The sequence below is a fragment of the Watersipora subatra genome, chromosome 7 (genome assembly GCF_963576615.1).
Source record: "Watersipora subatra chromosome 7, tzWatSuba1.1, whole genome shotgun sequence".
In the NCBI taxonomy this organism is placed as follows: Eukaryota; Metazoa; Bryozoa; class Gymnolaemata; order Cheilostomatida; family Watersiporidae; genus Watersipora; species Watersipora subatra.
In genome coordinates, this window is record NC_088714.1 from 54,872,954 (window position 1) to 54,886,860 (window position 13,907).

The 13,907-nt window shown below is 35.4% G+C and overlaps 1 protein-coding gene across 1 annotated transcript; it reads left to right on the forward strand.

Moving 5' to 3' along the window:
* The first annotated feature begins 364 nt into the window (after window positions 1-364).
* On the forward strand, window positions 365-13,871 carry LOC137400347 (U3 small nucleolar ribonucleoprotein protein IMP4-like). The gene is made up of 7 exons (XM_068086674.1): window positions 365-565; window positions 2,924-3,140; window positions 5,613-5,749; window positions 9,217-9,360; window positions 10,649-10,792; window positions 12,439-12,585; window positions 13,640-13,871. The coding sequence occupies exons 2-7, from the start codon at window positions 2,969-2,971 to the stop codon at window positions 13,775-13,777; spliced, it is 882 nt and encodes a 293-aa protein (XP_067942775.1). The 5' UTR covers window positions 365-565; window positions 2,924-2,968; the 3' UTR covers window positions 13,778-13,871.
* Window positions 13,872-13,907: the final 36 nt, after the last annotated feature.

A 13,907-nucleotide genomic window follows, 5' to 3' on the forward strand; every position in this document is an offset into this window, starting at 1 on the left:
GAGATCGTAGGCATAGGCCCTCAGTTTGTGGACGTAATCTTCTGTAGGCAACATCACTTGTAGGCGCAACCTCCCGTAGGCAAAATCACTTGTAGGCCTAGACTAAGCCTGTCTTGACAAGCCTGTCTTGACTTAGCCTGTCTTGACAAGCTGTTGTTTTTGCGTAGTTGTCTCCCCGTCGAGCGGCGAGCAACAAAACTGTTGTTGCTCGCCGCTCGACGGGGAGACAACTACGCAAAAACAACAGCTTGTCAAGACAGGCTAGCCTAGACTAAGCCGTGTTATCGTTGGCGCAACTAGTCATGAATGATAAACGAGGACGTTCGTTCTATGAGATTTTTGGCAGCACCTTAGTAAGCGCTCGTGTTCATCTCGGTTTGTCTAGAAAAATAATACACGTGCTCCTATCATTAGTTCGTTATCCTTTGCTTGCAATTTTGTGTCGTTCTTAAAGTATTTGTGAAAAAAAACACGGTATCACGTATTTGCAAGTTGCTTTAACAGCCAGCAATCAATTTAGTTGTTGTCGTTCATGTCTTATTAACATTCTAATTAGAATTTGGAGGTAAGTTTTGGATGTATATGAGCAATCTTTATTGTGGTAATCAATAGTCATATTTTACAATATGTTTGATCAGCGAATTTAGGCAATAATTAGCCCCAAACCTAACAAACGTGTAAACTTGGAATACATGCGTTTTAGATAGATAAGTTAGATGAACATTTTTGGTATTGATTCACGCTTAGGCTCACACACCTGAAGTTGACTTTTTTTTCTGGAGTTACCCAAAATTGTACTCGAGCTATTTGGGCATACAGGTGAATGTTAAACGTCAATCTTTAGGGTGCAGCTGTCATTTTAGATACTTCATGTTTTGCAAAAAGAAGTTATGTTGCATGTTTTACCGTAACAAAAATTAGTTCGACAATCGACTGGACTAACATATTCACTTGGCATATATACAAACATTAAATTATTGTAGTGCTGACGGCAAAGATTATTACTCACTACTAGCGAAGAAGTTTTGGAAAAGCTAAAATACACAAATTGCTAAACACAGTTTAAGAAAAGTGTCATAAAATTCTTTCATTGGTCGGTGAACAAAACATCACCCTAGGACACTTATAATTCGCTAGTATTTAGTTTCGTGAGTAGCACACAGAGTAAAATTTCGCTGCAACTTAATTTCACGGATCTGATGTGTGCGAAAATATAGTGATGTGAAAATAAATGCAGTAGAACAAACATAATTGGATTCCTCAGGTCCAGTTCAATAGTAAAAAAAATTTCAATGTGGGACTAGTTTGTATTTTTGAACCGTGGGTAGAAATGTGTGGGCCAGATCGACAATGCAACTTGATCGCTTGCTGCTATTAGTTTCTTGGACTATCAATGACGTTTAGGTTCTTGTCCTTGCCGCCGTAACTGATGTGGCACCAATATTATATCTCAAGTATTTATAGCATGCGGTGGCCATGGCTCATGGTTGTTATTGTTTTTGGTTGGTAATAAAATTCATCGCTACAATAATTATTATTCAATTTTATGACTTTCCCTACCAGACTTTCATCCTCATCAGTTACAAATTCAGTGACTAAACTAATATCATCATCTTCCTCGTTTGCCTTGGCTTTTCCACAGGCCTGTATTCCCTGGGGCGGCTGGCCGACTGAGCCGCCCCAACTTTTTAGGAATTTTTGGCGGCTAAGTATAGTCAAACTCGGAAAACTCGCCCTCGGATAATGTAAAATTTTATCACAAACACTTGGTTAACTCAAATGGATTTGTTTGGTCCGTTCCCACGTAATGATAAGCTGCTTTAGATAACTCGACCTCAACATCATTAACTTGAACAGTTATTTGCCCAACGGCTGCGGGAACGGTTTTTATCGCTGTAGAATATCACTTTATTCCAAGCCCTAGAGATAAACGTTAACTTTTAATAGTTCTTGGGCGTCATTATTATCATGATTGGCAAAATATTTTTGTTAATGAATTTTATAAAGGTTTGCAAAAGGTCAAGTTTTACCAAACATCTATTTGGCAATGGCCCAACGAAAGCGTAAAAACCTTCGGATGAACTAAAAATAAAATCGGCAAAATTGATCTTTGTTGAAATGCTCAAAAGAAAAAAGATGTCTTTTTTTCTGAGCGTTTCAACTGCGGTCAAGTTTAGCCTATTTTAATCTGAAAACGTCCTAGCAGTCACATTACCTAAAACAAACAAGCATTTCTAATATGACGATATTATTGTGGATATCAATGAACAAAGCTCTTTAATTTCGCGTTTTCGCTCGTTCGTTATGATAGTTTAGTTTCACTCATGAAATTTTCGCGAGATGAATGACTCCGCGAAAATGCGAAAGTTAGATGGCGTGAATACATAAGTGTCCTAGGGTATGTGGATTCTAAACTTCTTGAAACACGACATGAGCATTCTCTGATATCCTGGTGCAAAACATGTTTAGCATTAAAAAATTTTCTTGAAACATATTATTACTTCAGAAATTTAGATTAAAAGTAAAATTCAAGAATATAGCCTGAAAAATAGGCCTATGCAAACAATTAGAAACTGTTCAGTATTGTATTCAGATATGGGCTTGCGTTACGCTATAGATAATCTAGACTATGTACCAGGACTGCTTGCAATCATCAAACTTGGCTTAAACATTTCATAGATATAAACAGTTTATGGTTTTCCTGTCCATGCGTATAAATACTGATTAAAAGCTGTATCCAAGCCCATGGTATGAGGTGTTTTTAAAAAGGTGTGTTATTGTAAGCATCTCATTTTTTGCAGCAAATATTACTAAGCTTTTGAGTCGTCCCAAACTATCTGGCAGAATCTTAAGCAGTTTCTAGGTAAATTATGTTTTTGAATTCAGCTTTAACTAGAGATAACTTGAACTTAATGTGTTTTAGGCTTTTCATGAAGTCTACTCCCTACTTTAATAAAGTTTTTGCAATATGCTGAGGCGGCAAATTCGGGAGAGACGTGAATTTATATATAGAAAGTCGGAGCAAGCTCGAGCCCGAAAGACAGAAGCAAGTAAAAAAAAGGCTCGGGAAGATGTTGGATTACATTTAGAGGATAAGTTACATCAGACAACATATGAAGAGCAAGAAGCAGCAAAACTACGTGAGTTCTTTTGCAGAAGTTCGAGTACTTTTATTATTGTAGAACATCAAATACCGCTTTTACACTTTCGTGTTTACTAAATTAGCAGTTGTTCCTAATGTGAATATTCTTTTCTAAAAGTCCTATGGAACCATGTATACATAAAACAATCTATAAACGCTATCTTATACAATGGATACGTTTACATATTATCACAAAATACTTGGAGCATTGGTCTTCTTGTAGCCGAATGGAATATACTAGTACACTATGTTGTACATTGTGGGTCTCCACCAGTCAATTAATGACATGTGCGTAACCTCACAAGTTGCTGTGTACCGCATTGTATCAATTAAATCCCTACACCCTGAATGCTATCAGTTATTAAATACCCTAAAATTTTATAAATTAAATACCCTACTTTTAAAAGAATTGGGTTTAGCCTATAGCAAATGAATAAAGCTACATGTAAATCATGGAAGAGGCAGATAAGGAATCACCTACTAACAAAATGTAATCTTTTTTATCATCTAATATGGCATCATCATTTAAAAAAGTAAGATATGTAGCAGAATTTGTCATTAAAGTCAGTTTCTATTACACCATTCTGTGCTGTTATTATGATTTTATTATTGCTTAGTTAGTAAAATCGAAAACCTTTTGAAAATATAACGATTGGTTGAAGCATTTAGGGCCTTAGTCTAGCATTTAGTCTAGAATAAGACGCATGTAAACAATGTAAACATAATCAAATTATTGTTTAGGACTATATACATTTTTCTTTCCAGTCATGTCAAGGTATAAACAAAAACAAGATTTGGAGATTCTGTGTAATGGGCTAAGAACTACATTCCATAGAGTTAACAAATCATGTTACATGTTTATGATTCTATAGATCTTTCAACTATTATTGACCATTTAAATTAGAGTTTACGTTCATGCTTACTTAAGAAGGAATATTGAGCGAGGTTATACGATACGTTCGAGCATCAGAAAATCAATCATTTTTTAAATATTGAATGCTTTGTGATTGGATGTTTTTAGAGCGATATTTTTCTGTGATTTGTAATTTGTTGAGATGCTTTACTGTCATTGGATAAGGAAAAACTGGAAAAACTTTTTTGCTTGACAATTTATTACTATTTTTATGAATTATTGGTATTGTATAAGAGCGAGCATTTTACTGTTCACTTTTCCTTGTTTAACCAATCAGGTTCTGTTTTTGTAAATGGATAATTTTTAAATTTAAAAGTAAACTGCTTTAATTATAAAAATCGCTTCCCAATAATATTAAATTTTCTATAAAAAAAGTTTGAATTTATTTGGTGGAGTGGAATTTTTTAGAGAGTTTGCGTTGAGGGTCTGGCCTTATCCACAATTCCACAATTGAATAGTTCTTGGTGTTTTTTCTAGCAGATGTCAGCTCATTGTGGATGATATTTCCTTTAGCAAGTTATTGTGATTTTCAGGCAGTACGCAATGTCTTCCATTTATTTGGACTTCTGCCTTATTTATAGAATCTGTGGTCATAAATGTGCTCAGCAATACAGAGTCTTTGTTAAAGAATGATGGAACTTATATATATTTTGATAGAGCTTTTAGGACACACGTTATATTAATTGAGAGGACAACTCCTATTACTAATGTAGTTGAAGGCTCTTTGTTATCACGCTGAGTTTCGTTATAGACGTATTGCTAAAAATTTGTTTTTTTATGTTTTGTTAATGATTACATGTCATATTATATTGCTATAGCAATAGTTCCAACATCAGGGAATTTTAACACTACTGAATTTTTCAAGTCAATTTTAAAAATTGAAGTATGGTAAAAACTAAGTATACCAAATTACTCATTTTGATGAATTTGAAGTATAGAACCATTTCATTGATAACTAGAGATGATTCTATGAACTATAAAGGGCCTTCGGCTCTTGTTTCAGCTTTGCCATCAATTAGAATATTACAAGTTATTATTTTTATATTTTGTAATATTCTCATTGCGCTGTTGCATGATAGTCATTTACATAGATTTTGGTCAAAACTTAGCGTGTGCGTGTTTGCTTTGTAAAGTTATGAATAGTCAGTCATGTTTAAATTGCCTGCGAAGTTGAGGATGTCTTTCAATAAAACTTAATATCATGGTTAGTTATAGACATTACTAACTTCCTAATATATTAGAACCAGTTTAATTATCTAAATTAATAAATAGTTGTGAAATTAATTTGAAAGATCTATTGACCCAGTTGGATGCTTGTGTGTCCCATTATTGCATTAGAACTGCGTTAGATGTCTCACTTGAGCCTATCTAAGACTGGTTATTGAGTGAGAGGTTGAGTAGTATGCAACTATTTATGACCTATTTCACATACTTGTGTGTGTTGACTTCCTTGCTTAGCTTTGGGCTGTATAGTTTTGGGAATTCATGTTTGTCTACAGTGTTTGCTTAGCTCTAGGCCATCTTGCTTGTTTGTAACTGGTCAATACAAACCTTTAGAGGTCGCTGAGGGTGCTGATAAAGAGCTCATTGCTGGAAGTCGTGATGACGAGTATCGATGGGCCGGAGTGGAAGACCCGAAGATTCTTATTACCACTTCACATAGTCCAAGCTCTAAGCTAAAGGAGTTTTCTAAGGTGAGGGCTGGATGAAGGAGCCCCTGATTTGTGTTCAAGAATATTGAGCTAATCTTTTCACTTTTCTTTCCCGAGAAGAGTTGAAAATAGCTTCAAGTTTTTGTTCCACCATTTTGAGAATTTTCAATGTTTAAGAAGTAAAGCGTATCATTACTGTGAAATGAGCTAAATATTTTGAGTCGAGGTAGTTTTATGATGTGAACTCTTTTATGGTATCTAATTTTAATAATTTTCTTTTTACACGATGAAGAAAATTGCCAAAATTCATTCAGTTTTGAAGTTTCTTTTCTACGACGACTTACGACAACAGTTTTACTTGTTTTTGTTTTGCAACGAGTTGACTGCACCGAGCTCTATCAAAAGTATTTATAACTTTTGATTCGGTGTTAAACTTTAATGAGAACGGAATAACTCCACTATCAGAAATAGTTTAACGTTTAATATTTATTGCTAGAGAACAACTGGTTGAGCTGGTTTTGGGTGTGTTTTACAAACAAATGTTAACGCCTTGCTCCTACTCTCATACGTCCAGTTATTTGAAATTGAAAACCTTTTCTTTTGATGATGCAGTTTTTAAGAGGATATTAGACTGTTTGTTTTTGTCGTATTTTTCTTTTTGGTTTCTTGAAGCGTTTGACTTTCATCATCACCATTCATAGCTTAGCTGTTATCCTGCCTGCTAGGGTGGTTCTAAGTCTATTCAGTGTTATTCCCCTTGAAGATGAACTTGCTCAAAGTCATAGTAAATTTTATCAGAAAGTGTTGGTATTTTTCTATCATTAGCGATTGTTTTTGATGGTTGAGGTGATCTGATCGCCAGTATGTTTCAAGATTAAAATCAACAAATTTTGATCGTGGCTAAAAGTTCAGAAGAAAAGTATTTGTGAAATGATGTCGTCATTAGTTAGAATTGTTGCTATAGTTGATATCTGCTATTGGGTTCAAGTTACAGCATTACGCGTCTCTATTTTGTTGGTTTCCGTGCAATTGTAGACGTCATAATTGCACTTTTGCATGAGCTGAGCATTTTAATTGTGATCATGTTTTATCAATTTTAATCTTGAGACATCCGTGCATTTGTAGACGTCATATTTGTAGACGTCATAATTGCACTTTTGCATTAGCTGAGAATTTTAGTTGTGATCCAGTTTTATCAATTTTAATCTTGAAACATCCTGGTAATCAGATCACCTCAAACATCAAAAACAGTCGCAAATGATAGAAAAATACCGATACATTTTGATACAATTTACTAAAATTTTGTGCACGTTCATCTTCTTTTTCCATCATCATCTTTCACTACCGCAAACCGATGTGTCGGCTCGTGTTATCTCATCTTTGTGGCTGGAAGCCGATACATCGGCTTTTAGACAGTATGTTAGTTTGTCTATGATAACTCAGCTTTTGCTTCAGATAGACCAATAAGATCTGGTTTCCATGAAACAAACTTGTGGTTAACAATATAGATTAATCAGCAGGCCTCTCACTAGTGGCTCACTGATTATCAAACAGAAAGTTCACCGCAGAAAACTACGGACAAAAAAGAATATCGCCATCGTTTACAGCTGTAGAAGTTTCTAACATTCTTAGCCATTAGGACTCTAGTAAATTTATGTCAAGTGATTCTGACTCTTCTAGTGCATGTATTTCACGTGAAAAATTGTAGTAGTAATGAAATATTATGGCGACAGATAGACCAATAATTTCGATAGTCATATGAATATGACTATCGAAATCGCTGGCAAAATATTGTTGGTACAGTTTGTAAAAATTTTTACCAGTTTTAAATGAAGTTAATTTAAGATTTTTTTCAATTTCTTAATAAATTATTTTCTCAACAACCTGTCTTTTAAATTAAGTGGATATCTTCATTCTTTCTCAAGTTGTCACAAAATTAGTGACGTTACCCTAGGACACTTATGTATTCGCAGCATCTAACTTTCGCGTTTTCGCGGTGTAATCCTTTCCCGAAAATTTAATGAGCGAAACTAAACTATCATAACGAACGAGCGAAAACGCGAAGTTAAATAGCTTTGTTCATTGATATCCACAATAAAATCGTAATATTAGAAATGCAGGCAACTTTCGTCTGTGGTTAGGATAAATGGGAAATTTCTGGTAAACTCATTATAGCTAATACACCAACTGAGCAGCATGGTAAAGCAATATCAGTTTAGTCACCGAATTTGTAACTGGTGAGAATGAAAGTCTGGTAGGTGAAGTCGTAAAATTGAAGAATAATTATTGCAGTGATGAATTTTATTACCATCCAAAAACAATATCAACCCTCATCAGGTCCAACCACATTATCTCTTTCACTGCCAATCATGTACAAATTCGTTACCGGCCTAGTGCCAGCCATTTTACCGAAATTGCCGATATTGCTTCATGGTATGTATACAGTATTTTTCAAGTTCTACTTTAATTATCTGTATAATCACGAAAATCTAAACTGGCTATTATGTCATCAACAATTGATTACCTGTTTTATGACTCGCGCGGGGTAGTTAATGAACTCACAGAAAAATGTTCGTTTGTAGATTAGAAATTCTCAAACAAAAGTTTAAAATTGCTTCGTTGTTTTAGGCTGATTTTATAGAGAAATCTTCGGACAACACAGTCAATTTCATAAAACACTTAAAGACCGTGGGTTATGTGGTCAACAAATAATAAAATCAGGTTACCAGACAATTGCTGAGAAAGTCAGAAAATGCGTTTATGTCAGTGACCCCTAGAAAACGCATAAATGCGTTTATGGCAACGTAAGGGTTATACAGTTTTGGTTGTGAAGTTGGTTGTTACCTATCTGTTTTCTTCTTCTTGGGATTAGAGTGTGAAAGTCACGGCAGGAGGGACCTAGACGTCATTGATAGTCTAAGAAACAAATGGCAGCAAGTGATCAAATTGAATTGTCGATCTCACCCACACATTTCAACCTGTGGTTTACAAATACGTACTATTCCCAAATTGAATTTTTTTCTTATTAGTGAACTGGACCTGAGGAATGTAATGTTTTTTCCACTGCATTTATTTTCACACCACTATATTTTCGCACTCATCAGAGCCACGAAATTAAGTTGCAGCGAAATTTTACTCTGTGTGCTACTCACGAAACTAAATACTAGCGAAATATAAGTATTCTAGGGTATGTCAACATTTGTGTGAATAGAAAAAAAAATCGGGCAAAACTAGAAATAAATTCAGTAGCGAAAGAGTTAATGACTTAACCATTGGTTTCACTGGAGAGTTTTAAAAATCTTTATGATTTGCCTTGCGTGTTACAGATCGTTGTTTTATTTTTTACATCTTTTTGCCGTTTGTAGATAATAGTAATTTGTACCTCAGTTACCTGTACGTATGTATATCAGCATTTGACAAAGCACTTTCCGCATCTATCCAGCTTGGACTTGTCTATTGGAGAGGCCTTAATTGTACCACATTAGCCTGAGCTTTATACGTAATTGTAGGAGCTGAAGCTACTTTTTCCCAATTCACAGAGGATAAACAGGGGAGACTACGATGTGAAACAGCTGCTGGAGGCATGCAGGGCCAATGAAGTGACAGATCTAATAGTAGTACACGAGCGTAGAGGTGTTCCTACTCAGCTTGTGGTGAGCTTTATTGTCTGCCCTGCTGGTATTGAGATATATTAACCCAAGGTCATTAGTGATTTTGGAATAAGACCTTTTTCAATTGGATCAAGTGTTATATTATGTCACTTATAATATCACGCTACCATTCTTGAAGAATTGCAATGAGACAATTTTGTACGATTTCAAAGTTTTGTTCTAATGGTCTATAATATCAGCATTCGCTCCTACGATTGATCTTTTTTTCTTGAACAGTTTTGCATCGTTCACATATCCATGGCTAATGTCGTTAGAGTCGAGTACAACTTTCTGATTTTTAAAAAAGTTTTGAGAAACGATAAACTTCGTTTATTTCACAGTTTGCCAAAATGTCACTTTATTATTCGTTTTTATTACTCTTTAATAGGTTTGCACAAAAATTCAAACGGAAATAAATTATTTTCGAGTTTTTTAATGGCGTTAACAAAAGAACCGAGGTGATGATTGTATCAGGTCTAGAAGCAGTTTTCTTGGTTAAAATTTAATATTTGGAAGTCCAGCATGGCTAAGTGCATCGTTGAGTCTTTGTTCCATAAATATTTAAATGCTTTCAGGCTACATATAGTAACCAAGCATTTGCAGTAAAACAAACTTGTTCGGACAATGCTAACAAGGTTCTATTAAATTTCTTCACTGGTCATTGAGAGTTTTTTCACTTTTTTCTTCACTGGTAGTTGTCGGGTTTATCACATGTAATACCACATGCAATAATGCTACGATGAAAATAGCGTGTTATAATGAAAAGATCGACGCTGTAACACCTGCACCAATTGATCGCCTTCCAGTATATATGAACAATTGATCAGCTACTCTCTTCTCTGTTTTGTTGACAAATCTGACGATTTATCATGATGAACTAGTATGTCACGGAAGTTGTATATATATATATGATAGATATAACGCTATACACATGTTGTTTTTTCTCACTAGTGCGATGAAATAGGTTACCATTTAAATCGAATTTGAGAAATCGCCCAGCTGGACACTTTACACTGTAGAAGTTAACTAAATATTTATATGAATGTAAAGCTTCACAATCACTTATTGCAGTGAAACATATTTTATCTCTAGGGTACACATTGGATTCTGAACGCACTTTCCATTTTCTCCCCTTTCCCAACTTCTCTTTCTAAAATAATTTATTTCTTCAACTTCCAAGATCTTTGTCAGATAACTGGAATTATGGGTAACTGTGAAATCTCCTCTCCGCCATCATTGGATGTCCGCAGGTTTACACACAAGATTACTTTGGACACTGTAATAATTGTAGGTGAGTCATCTCCCATTTGGACCAACTGCCTACTTCACTCTCTCCAATGTGATAGCAAGGCATGAGATACCCGATAGAGAGAAGGTGTCTGAAGCCTATCCACATCTCATCTTTCACAAGTTTGAAACTAAGCTAGCCAAACGTGTAAGTAATTATTTGTGTATTCATTTGTCGAGAGCTTTTTTAATTATTTTACATCCTATTCCAAACATTCTTGAAATTGAGAAAATATGGAGGCTGGTGTAGAATTTTAATAGTTTTATTCAAATACTCTTTATTCTGGTGGTTTTATCTGTTGACAGTAAGAACTCCCACCGTCATGAACTGCTGAATTGTTGTATCAACTACATGACGAAAAGTTATTTTTTCCTTCTCTATAATACAAATAATCAGATTTATTTTTTAGCGTTAATGTTATTTTTGTCAACTATTATTGTTTTAAAAGTCATGTTGTACTTAGTAAAAACAAGAGCTGTGCTACTTCGATTATTGCGAAATGTTTGAAGATTTCCAGTTTTATGAAGACATCAACTACGCATTGCACAAGCCATGGCAATGTGCTGGCTTTCCTTATATAATTTGAACAGTTGTTAAACTCAAAAGACTAGACGTTTTGTATGTAGGTAGTTTCACATGGAAATTCCAAGATTGAATTTTAATACACCGTACTTTTCAGACTATTAGCCGCTACTTTTTTCTGATGATTTGAGCCATGCGGCTTACATAAGGGTGCGGCTATTCTGTGGGTTTTTCTTTCACCACTAGGGCGCATTAACCGGAACCTTCGGTTAGTGCGCCTCTAGCGGTGAAAGAAAAAACGAAACAATGCCTAACGGTACTGTTCCATTAGACACAAGGTTAAACAGCGTCGGTTAATACGAAACAGTGCCGTTAGACACTTCCGTTTTAAACAGCAAAGTTGCTGCCGTGTTAAAAAACACCATCCTGAGTTCTGTGGCCTATACAAAGGTGGGCCTATGTATTGTCTTATTATCGTTTTTTGGAAAATAAAGCAGATGCAGCTTATATAGGGGTGCGGTTTATAGTCCGAAAAATACGGTAATGTTGGTCGTGAAGAAACACCACTACAAGTTCTGGCAACACACAACTTCACCGTTACCAGTTACTTACTTTATGCACCAGGTTTAATTCATCGAGTCTATTTTCTATCTCCTAATCTAATGTTCAAATTCAGGGTCTTCGGTTTTTGAATCGCTGCCTCGGAGGTACTTAATATGATAATGAGATGAGATAACTCCTACAGAAAGTCTTCCAGAGACAAAAATTACTCACGAGATATATTTTAAAAGATGTTTATGATTGTTCGTCATTATAGTAAATTTAGCTAAATTATATGTCCAGCCTTTCACCTCATGTCAGTGCAGGCCTTAGTATACTGCCATGCAGCTTTTTATTTACACTAGCTGTGCCTCTTGGCGTTGCCCGGGTATTAAAAATCAGCGTATAAACAATGCGAAGTGATGAGAGTTGTCTACCACTTGCTGGCAGGCAACCCTCCAGCAAGTGGCAGGTCATTGCCAAGTGGCCTGACACATTGCCAATGGAAAATTCCAGTAAGCTGGTAGGCTTCTAATGACGGTACGCCATTTCGTTGCTGAGCATTGTCCAGCTACGCTATTCTAATAGTAGCTATAGCTGGAGGGACACACATAGACACACGCATACTTTGAGAAATATATATATATATATAGATGCGTGATCTACATTGCGTGAAGTTGTCTCCGTTTTGTCTCGTACAACAATGCTCTATTGCTGTTATATTGTCACAGGTTATGGACATACTCAAGTACCTATTCCCAGTTCCTCGGCCAGAGAGTAAGAGGATCATGACCTTTGCCAATGAGCAAGATTTCATCTCCTACCGACATCATGTTTACAAGAAAGTGCCTGGCTCGAAAGACATCGAACTTTCAGAGGTCCGTTTTTAATTCCCTGCATTGCACTATTGTTGTTACGGCTCGTTTTTAGATTTGGAATGCAGTTCTTTGAAAACATGGTAAATTTGTAGGAACGTGAGTAGAAATTCAATTTTTGTAGAGCATTATTTGCATCTCTTATGCCTAGAAATGTTAGTTCACTTTTTAGTAACGACCTTACATGATGGCTTGATATGCGTATATACCACACTAGTAATATCGGTGTATCATGCCTAGCCAAATCTCTATATAAATACATGTTTGTATGTAAATAAGTATAAGTACAAACATGTCTATATCTTACCTTGTATTACCTATCGATAGTAGTGAAAAGCATAAATCTATCTACACAATTGTCCACTTAAGTTAGATGCCATGGAAATATGAATAACTAGGTGGTATGCAAAGCAAATACATCTTTGGGCTGATTTTCGCAATCGTCGACCTTGGTTTTTCCGCTAGCCCTATACAATGACACAGAAAATTTATTTCTAACCAATATATACAACGGTTACCATTGTAACTTTTAAATGAAGGTATTTTATATTTCTGTGTTTGCTAAAAGTTTATGCTATATAGACATATATTTATAGCATGTTGTGTAAGTCTGGGCACGTATTTTTCTGCTAGTAGTTTAAGCGCACTAGCTGAAGCATGCATATTTTAACCAATCGCCGTTAAAGATTGGCAGGTGTAAAAATTATGTCCATAATTAATTCATAGTATGGCAAGGCGACTGCGTAGCATAGTGGTTAGCGCTCTTGTCCGCAAAATTAGTTTTTGAGTTCAATTCTAGTGTGTAGCAAGTTTTTTCCGTGTGTATTTTATCGTTATAACTTGTCATACGACAAACGAATCAATTTTACAAATTATGTCGTAGCATCTTGCAAGTACATTGCGCCAGAAAGACTAATTTTCTTTGCAAGTTTAGTCTATTGTACATGCGGACTAGTGAACAAGGACGCTTGGTTCGTTTCTTACACTTGCCAACACAGGCTTCCTTTTAATTAACAAATGCAGAATAATACTTGCGGCTTGTGTTGACTGGTTGTAGATTGGACCGAGATTCGAGATGAAATTGTACAAAGTGATGGGTGGAGCCCTCGATCAGCTAGATACAGCCAAGACAGAATGGACTGTTAGACCATACATGAACACTTCCTATAAGAGACGATTCCTTACTAAAGAATAGCATCTTTTGGTTTTGAGATTTGATCTGCTTCAACTGTCTATGTGTATTGATACTTATCACACTGTATATACATACACAAGTCATTTTTTGTCCAGACTGGCCAAATTTTATCAAAGGTAGGTAGCAAAAT

Excerpts from the sequence above, each read along its gene's own strand:
- LOC137400347 (XM_068086674.1), top strand. The coding sequence starts at position 2,969 with ATGCTGAGGCGGCAAATTCGGGAGAGACGTGAATTTATATATAGAAAG. Across the intron at positions 3,141-5,612 it reads GCAAGAAGCAGCAAAACTAC|AGGTCGCTGAGGGTGCTGAT; the intron begins GTGAGTTCTTTT and ends ACAAACCTTTAG. Across the intron at positions 10,793-12,438 it reads AAACTAAGCTAGCCAAACGT|GTTATGGACATACTCAAGTA; the intron begins GTAAGTAATTAT and ends ATATTGTCACAG.